General features: G+C 39.7%; 1 protein-coding gene across 1 annotated transcript; it reads left to right on the plus strand.

Moving 5' to 3' along the window:
- Positions 1-556: 556 nt before the first annotated feature.
- On the plus strand, positions 557-2,796 carry LOC108413457 (perforin-1-like). Its single transcript, XM_017685974.1, has 3 exons — positions 557-583; positions 768-1,301; positions 1,416-2,796. The coding sequence occupies exons 2-3, from the start codon at positions 769-771 to the stop codon at positions 2,602-2,604; spliced, it is 1,722 nt and encodes a 573-aa protein (XP_017541463.1). The 5' UTR covers positions 557-583; position 768; the 3' UTR covers positions 2,605-2,796.
- Positions 2,797-9,546: the final 6,750 nt, after the last annotated feature.

Here is a 9,546-nt window from a genome sequence, read left to right on the forward strand (position 1 = left end):
TTTGACCCAGACTCTGGATTTGCCTCTAATAAATCTCGCTTCTCTCAGCATGTCTGCCTCGTCATCGCTCCCAGCATTATAGATAGCTGGTCTAGAGATGGCATGGTGGTGCAGTGAGTCGCACTGTTGCCTCACAGCAAGGAAAGTCTGGGTATCAGCCAGGTGATTAGGGTCCTTTATGTGGAGTTGGCATATCCTCCCTTTTTTTTTTTTTTGCAGGATACCTTTCTGCTGGCTTTGGAGAAAAAGAACATGAAAGGAACTTTTAAGAACCAAGCCAAAAAAGATATTAGATCTTTTGCTGAAAAGTGCAAAAAGACTTTCTTTGACGGAACAAGGAGAATTTTAAGCAGTCTGATGAGGAGAACTATTTTACATTGGGCTCCTTTACATTTTCATGATGACTTCCTCTTATTCTCATTGTCACTGGTTGACACTGCATAGCAGTTTAGGTACCTGATCAAAGATACCTATATAAAGACAACACAGTAAGGCCCTCCTTCTTCCTCTTGTATTTAATGTGTGAAATGTGGTTTGGCATGCCTCACATCTCAGAGCCATCTCAGATATAGTTTAGACACAAGTAAGTTCTGATGGGATTGACTAAAATGATTACATTTGTAAACTGCATATTAATAATTGAATGCTATGTGTATATATACTGTGAGCTGCTTCATAGACCACAAGTAGTTTGCTGTATTTAATAGGTATTTTTCCCCATTGATTATTTAAGGAATGACTAAAGGATTTCTTCTATTGTCTCACAGAATGGGGTGGATGAGTCGTTACCTTCTCAGCTGTTGGATTTGGTGTTCTCTTTTCTCCTTGGTCAATGCTGAAGAACAACCAGAACTGGGTGGTCCAGAAGACTGCAACAATGCTGACTTCGTTCCTGGCTACAACCTCGGTGGAGAAGGCTTTGACGTTGTGAAGATGGAGCGAAAAGGGTCTTATGTCATCGACATGGACAAGTGGGACATTGGGAATGGCAGTTGCAAAATGTATAAGAACCCATACCTGAACAACAAAAAGCAGAAGACACCAGCTGCTGTGGTGTTCTGGAGAGCACTCCCAAAGTGTTCAATGAAGGTCTCCAGCAAGATGTATGACTCGACTAAAGCTCTTGTGAACGATTCTACTTCTTCAATCTCAAACAACTGGAAAATTGGGCTCGATGTGATGTTTAAGGGTTCAGTTTCGGTAGGAGGAACTCATTCCCGTGAAGCACAATTCGGTATGAAGAAGTCAAAGGAGGACAATTTCAGCTTTACCAATCATGGTGTTGAATGCAGCTTTTACAGGTGAGCCATTCTGCTGTGAAATTATTTTATATGGTATAACAGATAAATAACACGTTGCATAGCTGTCACTGTGTACATATTATAAATATCAATGGCTTCTAAATTCTTTCACAGCTACAAAATAGCATCTTCACCCCCACTGCATCGTGAGTTTCTTCAGGCTCTGCGGTCTCTTCCCCGAGAATATGATTCAGACTCCTATCAAGGCATAATTGACATGTTTGGCACACATTATACCACAGGAGTGTACTTAGGTGGGAAGATGAAAGCAGTTACAGCCATCAGAAGCTGTAAAGCAGCACTGAATGGACTTACAGTTACAGCGGTCAAAGACTGTTTGGACGTGGAAGCATCAGGGACACATAATGGTGTTACTTTGAGTACAGAGTTCAAACACTGTCAAGCCCTAAAGAAGAAAATGAGCACAGATGAAAAATTCAGCTCAATGTTTAATGAGCGACAGACAGAGATTGTAGGAGGGAACATCAATGGTGAGGATCTCCTTTTCTCCAGGAGCTCACACCCAAATTCTCTAAAACAGTGGCTGGATTCCCTGAAGACCATCCCAGATGTTGTGACATACACTCTTCAACCCCTACATTCAGTTCTGAACAAGAACCACCCTGCCAGGAACGGACTAAAGAAGGCAGTAGAAAATTATATCCGTGACAACACCTTTAAAAAGGTTTGCAGTGGGTCCTGTAAGATAGGGCACCAGAATAGTGCAAGAGATCGCTGTGCCTGTGTTTGTGAAAGAAGTCAAAATATACTGTCCAACTGCTGTCCTGTTGAAAAAGGTCTAGCCACACTGAAGGTTTTCAACCTCTACGCCAATGGTTTATATGGAGACCGCTGGACTGAAACAGATGGCTCTGTAGAGGTCAGTTACGGCGACACGGTCAGGCGCACTGCCATAATTAAAGATAATAACAATCCCCGTTGGAGAGAATCATTTGAGTTTGGTCCCGTCAAGCTGTCCATCAGCAAAAAACTCTCTTTCAAAGTATATGATGCAGATTCTTACTGGAACAGTGACCTTCTTGGCGAGTGCTCCTTTGAACTGAGAAGTGGAAAAGTGACTGACACGTGTTTCTTCCAGTATGGCAGCTTCTTTTTCTCCTATACTGTAGAATGTGCTCCTAGTCTGCAGGGTCCAAAGTGTGCAGATTACAGTGCTTCTCCGATGGACTCCCATCTGGACAAAATATTCCAGTCCAGAAACGGCATTCTGGCTAAAGATATGTGGAAGCTCCAGGAGGCCCAGAATTACTCCAATAACCCCTATTTCAAGGGTTATAAATAGTAATACAAACCTTATGCAGCAGTTATGATGCTAAACAGCTTAGCTTATTTGGCTTGTTTCACAGATCAAGAACATCTGCATAAATGTAACAAAAAAGTATTTTACTTGGTTTCATATTTTAACCATTGCTTGCTGAATGTTTGACTGCCTTGCAAGTTGCACTTTGGTTTAAGTAAAGCATCCACAAAGACAGACCTGAGTTTGTTTTCTTCAAAAAAAAAAAAGCTTAAGTCCTTACACTGACCAACCACCTCACATCGTCCACTCTATTAGACACAGATACTTTCTTAATCCTCCTTGTAGATGTAAAATCTGAGACGATAGCTCATCTGTTGCTACAGTTTGTGTTAAAAACTTCTGTCTAAAATGAAAAACAAAAAGCATATTACACATTTTCAAATTTCATGCACTGCTTGCTCAATGTATGCCTTTTATCTTGCACTTTGGTTTAATTAAAGCATTCACAAAGACAAATTTTGAAATATGAGTTCTCTTTTTCAAAAAAAGTTGATTACTTATATGTACAGTTTAAAACATGTAAACATAGGGTACATGTTTATTTTAGCTATTACATTCTGTTATATTCCTCTGGAGAACCAGTCAAATTAATACAGTGTGCTCACTGCCGTGTGTGTGTGTGTGTGCGTGTGTGCGTGCGCTCACTAGAGTGTATGTGGGGTTTCACTTCACGGATTGGTTAAATGTGGAGGTGAAATTTCCCTGTTGTGGGACTAATAAGGGTTTCTTAATCTCCCAGCCTAAGACTTCAGTGATGTGTTTATTGCTTTGTTCCATGTCGGGCTGCAGGTTAGTTAGTGTGGCTACCATAAAGTGAAAGTGTATTCATTAATAAACCATTTAAAAGCATTTGGTATGTCCACTTTTGGTATGTCCACTTATTTTCACTGTAACATTTTGAATTGACACAGCCTAGAAGAGTTACACCAAAACAAAGAGAAAAAAAACATGAAAAAAGAAAATGCCCAGAGGCTGGACCAGCAGGTCACCGACATGACCGATAACTGCAGCTTCAAACTCCAAGGCCAATAATTAAAGTGACCATCAGAACAAGGTCAACAAGGTTCAATATGGTAAAAGCTGGTTAGAACTGGACGATCAACTCAACCTCAACCATAAGACCTAAGAGACCAGACAGCTGGTAAGACCTGGATGACAAGCTTGGCAAGAGCTGGCTAGCTTGGCTAGACAGAGTTAGCTGAACAACCTGAATGCAGCCTTACAGTAACAAAGAATAACTGAGCCTTGGTGCTAAGACGCAGTCCGACTGCATGTCCTACAAAAGGTGAGAACCCAAGGGCCAGGTAAGCTCCCTCCTACCACCAATAACAGGATTTGGAAAATTCCAATCAACAGGTGTTACGTCTCAAAGATGAGATTCTTTCTTCAGGATAGAAGTGGTTGGCCGTATTTCCAATAATCAAGAGAAGGAATCCATGATCCAGTGTGTTGCTGTAGCAAATATAGCTCCCTCAAAATTCCAAAATAAAGTAGAGCTCAAACACCAGGAATGGTAGAAAAAGGCAAAGATTCTTTTATTAAAGCTTAAGGCTTTACAACAGGCAAACGTTAATCTGAGTTGGCCCAGGCTGCAACTGACTAACCCACAAGAACCCATAACTTTTATACTTCTCTGTGGGCAAACAGGGGTCATTGACTGACGTCTCCTGGCCCCTTTCAAAAAAATTTGATCTCTTGATTTTTACACTATTATCTTCAAATCACATGCTATTATGACTGCACTATGATTTCCAAACCTTCCATTAGAATTACATGGTTTCTCTAATTATTGGCCACAATCAAACATTGGCTATTGAACTTCATTCACTTTATTTATGACCTTAAATCTTCAAAAACATTCTTAATAATATGTGCTTACAACTGAGTCTCTTTACTTAGGCACTTCTTCAGGCCATTGCCTTTGAAGAGGCCCGCTTTGCACACAACATGGAGCAATATAGAACATACTCAGGGTCACACGGGCACACAGAGGGAGGGCCATACAGCACGAAATGATTATTTAGAATGAAATCATCTATTATTTCAGTGAAACTGAAATCTTTCACTTTAGCATGAAAAATCTAGCAAAAACTAACATGTATATTCCATCCATCCATCCATCCATCCATTGTCTAAGCCGCTTCTCCCTCAGGGTCACGGTGGGGTGCTGGAGCCTATCCCAGCGGTCATCGGGCGGAAGGCAGGACACACCCAGGACAGGGCGCCAGTCCATTGCAGGGCAATGTGTATATTAAGAGGACTTATTATTTTTATTATTATTATGATTATTTACACTTCAGTTAACTGCATGTTGCTACAATGAACTGAAAATAGCCACAACATTATTACTCAAAAACGCTGATGTGTTATAATATGTATAGTGTGATTCAAACTAACATTTCTCCTTACTCTTTGTATTTTTTTTGTAATTATTTTTCTTTAGTTGCCAGAGAGCATCACTTTTAAATATGATGAACATTCTCAACTTTTATATTTATTTTTACCTATTCATAAAACGAACTGTGAGACAAAGGAAATACCAGTTGGTAATTTCTTAATGCCTTTATCAATTCTGATGTCACGCGTCCCTCTGGCTCAGTCGTTTCCATGGACTCCAACTCCCAGAATCCTCTAGGAGATCACATGACTCCGGACCATCCAGCATGCTCCAATCACAGCTCTCTCTCGCCTGAGTACTAATCTGTAGCACCTGTTGGCCTCTCAGTTAGTTTTAGTACAAAGCCCGGGCTTTTAGAGTAGTTCAGTGTGAGGTATTCAGCTGCTCATTTCTTGAGCTGCTGAGCATTTATATGTTGTTTTTCCTGGTTTTGATTGATCTTCTGTGTTTTGACTTACCTGTTTTTGCCTGATCCCTTTTGGATTGTTTTTGCCTGTTATGTTTTTCTGTCTTTACTTGCTGCCCTTACGGGATTTGACCTGTGCCGGGTTCCTGACAACGATTTTGGTGGACGATTCTGACAGTAAAGCGTCTGAGTGGTTCTGTCACGTTACATCTGATATAGAACTGAGCCCTGAGCACTCACACCAAGACTGAACACTAGACAGGTTTTTTTTAAAGATCACTCCTTGTGGAAAAGTCAGTTACACAGACGACCAGGTTGAGGCGCTATTATTTGAGCAATAGTACACAATAGTACTCCTGTTGGTTTAAAGCTTTCCTACTCTGCTTCAATTCATTAGAACCAGTAACATCTGTTTAGTTAAAACAGCATTAAGGTTATTTATTCACAAAATTTCAATAATGAAAGTAATTTTAGCATCTTTTAGAGTGGGCCAGGGCCTGCTAGGCCTTGCACAGCTGCTGCTAGCTTTATGGGTTAGTTAAAAAAAAAACATATTTTAATATATTGTATTTTAAGTAAAATTGATGTTTTTATATTAAATAGACATGAGTGGTGCTCACATGGTAACAGATCAGATTTAAGCATGGCAGATGTTGTGAATGCAAAAGTTCTCATGAAATGACTCAGAAAGATTAATAAAACATTTACAGAATTGCTCTTGTTTCCAACAATTTAAGTCTGAAAATGCAGCTAAATATCAAAGCGGTATGACTACTGTATCATGGACAGTCCTATGGTCTTCGTAGCTCGACTCGGCACTATGACAGGAACCGGTCTCTCTGAAGCTTCAGTAACTGTTCTGAATATCATCATCATTTTATTTTCAAATATAGTTTAGAATGATTTAGAGTAATTCCCATTAAATTCAAATTTCACAATTTTCTTTCACAATTTAATCTCGTAAACACACAACACAAAAAAACACGCATTAGAACCACTAGAGCTAGTTTAGGGGAGCCTGGCCGCTTCCTGTTTCTCCTGTTGTATCAAAAACATGACTGCAAAACACCAGAGGGTGTCTGCGAGGAGGTCCTCAACCAATCGAGCAAAATTCATTACTATCCACTTCCATGCCCTTCCTTTAATCTTTGGAATGTAAAGGAATGTATTGCACTAAAAACAGTGGTGGACAGTAACTGAGTAAATGTAATTAGTTTCTGTACTTAAGTATTTTTCGGTATATCTGTACTGAAGTTTCTCCACTCTGGGCGACTTTTTCCTTTCACTCCACCACATTTCAGAGTCTAATATCTGACTTTTTCCTCCGCTACATTTTGAGAAATCTGTCATTCCTTTTAGTTTCTGTGTGTATAAAAATGCATGTCAAAATGAAAGAAGCGCAAAGATCTATGATCATTTTAATAGACGTCAGCGTCACTAATTAATGACGTTCTATTAAAAGACTGGTTTAGCAAGAGAGACGCTGGAGGACTTTCACCTGAAATGAGTTCATGAAGCCAGTCTGGTTATAAAAATGATAACAGGACATCAGAGCCAGAATTACTCTTTTAGTACTTTTACTTTATACTTAAGTACATTTGAAGATAAATACTTTAGTACTTTTTACTCAAGTGGAGGTCTAAAGGGAGGAACTTCTACTTTTACTGGAGGAATATTTTACCTTGGGTGTCTCTACTTTAACTCAACTACATGATTCGTGTACTTTGTCGAGCACTGGCTTAAACAGGGAACTTCCTATTTATTTCCCTTTTCCTAAGCAAACAGGACAGTAGGATGCTTACGGTACTGATACTGAGTGCTGACTGGTTGGCATTACTGCAACTGAGTGAAGCAGTTTGTGCTCACAGTGTACACGATATGCCATTATAAAATCCAAAAAGAGGGAATCATTCTTCTATATTTGAAATCTTAAGAAACGAAAGGGAAAAAAGAAATAAAATAATAATTTCTGGCACCACCCATTGGCAGCATTCCGCAGACCACAGCTGTAAGTGAAACAGTCTATGAAGCGTTCGATTTTGCTGACTTTTGACTGCAGAGGTGAAATAAACCAGATCTCGACTTTTTGGGGCGCCATGAACGCCAAATATCTTATTGTTGAATTCCAGACAAACCCAGTTTTATACGGCAAAAATAAAAGTGCACAGAGCACCCCTCCTGTCTTTCTCCACTTGAAGCAATCTACACTGGTAAAGCTCGCCAATATCCCTCGATTTTCACCGGCTCCGCAGTCACTATGGCAACATTTGCGTGATTTTATGCTGTTGTGGCCACGTACCACTGTGTCGTGCAGAGCGACCTTTTTATTAACACAAACGTGAATGCAGCTTGAGTGTTTTATGGCATGGCCTAATTATATGACTATACTCTTCAGCAGTCATGACGTCTGTATTTTGCGCTCTCTGCTCCACTGCTGTGCCATCGTTGATGTTTTAGTGTAAACACAGTGACGGTGTGATTCTCTACCTGACTGGTTTTCTTACAGGCATTCTTAGCCTGGAAGTGCTACAACCACAATACCATGAACAAAACTGGGCAAAATATGGGCTCAATCTCAAAAGGCATCCTACTCCCTATGTAGTGTGCATTACATTGGTCATTATATAACAGCGTCTACCCACAAATAAATGCAACATGCACAAGTCATTATGCTGTATTAACAGGCTGCAGTTGGCCACAGCCACGTCATGCATAGAGATTTCTGCCTAACATTTTTGCTCCAAGCCTACACACTGAGCAGGTTTTTGTCCGTATCCTGCTTGTCCCCCTGCACTCTGACCTAAATGTTTTCCCCACGGAATCTTAAGAGTAAGTAATATTAAACTAGAAAAAGAAGGAGACTAATTAAAGTCTTCGGGTTTTGTCAAACGGCAGAGGGCGCATCTATGTGAGTCCAAAATTAAAGAGTTAATATGAAGCATTTCAGCACAATTATGGCTTGTAAATGCTTAAACAACTGCATATAGAAGAATGCTTTCCTGAACACAGTACAGAATGAAATATTTCAACACGGCTGTTATATTGCAGCGCTTTTGAACTCTGATTATACAATTTCATGACGGTGCCTCATGCACACTCATGAGGTCAGAGTGAGAACTGCTTCATTCAGCCACTGAGCTGCTCAGCTCACCAACCAAGCAGTACGAAGTAGCAATAATGCCAACCAAACAGCACTCAGTAGCAGTAATGCCACCCAATGACTGATCGGTGAAATACATCCTTCTACTTTCCAAAATGAAAGGAGGGTCCTGGACAAGTGTTTAGAAACTATTTACATTTTTCTGTTTGAGCCATTTAAGCCTACTCATATCTTTTCATTGATGACTCACTTGTAGGCACCGTCTGGTGTTTTGCATCATGTTTCTGAGATAAGGGGAGAAATACAAGGTAGTAAGGATCCACTTGAACCAGCTGTATTGCTACTGATGTGGGTCCCTTGCAGGATTTGCACCATGCCTGTGAACCACTGTCGCGCATATGTAGAGAACACTGCAATCTGTACCACATACTGGCAAGCATTTTATGGCAGTTTAAAAGTACAGCGTTAGTTAAGCTGTAACAAAACCGGCATATTCTTCAGTAGAAATGATGTGTTTTAGTTCTCCTGTTCAGTGTAACTCACTTGGTTGAACTGAGCCAAGACTGAAAACGAGCCAAAAACTCAAAAACCCAATCCCATAGACCCTGTGGCCTTATGAATTCAATATTTAATGTTAAAGCATGTTTATTATTTTATTTATTTACTTACTTTGTAAGCTACATGTCAAGAAGGAAGCATGCAAAGGATTTTTTAAGATCTTAGGCTTTTTGGTGAAAGTGCAAAAAGACCTTGAATGTTTCTAAATATTTTCTTTGACAGAAAAAGGAAGATTTCAGAAGTCTAAGAGAGTAAATAAATAAAAAGCAACTGTAAAAAGTGTGGCAAGACAAAATACTTTCTTCAGGTACTTTTCCGATGTATTATTTTAATTAAGAGTATCTTTCACGGGGCTCCTTTAAGATTAGTCATCATGATACCGCATCATCTTTTGGTCACTGGTTGAAGCATCAAAAATATATCGAGATAAAATGTGTAACTAACCAAAGATATCTAAATAAA

The sequence above is a fragment of the Pygocentrus nattereri genome, chromosome 27 (assembly GCF_015220715.1).
Source record: "Pygocentrus nattereri isolate fPygNat1 chromosome 27, fPygNat1.pri, whole genome shotgun sequence".
Taxonomy (NCBI): Eukaryota; Metazoa; Chordata; class Actinopteri; order Characiformes; family Serrasalmidae; genus Pygocentrus; species Pygocentrus nattereri.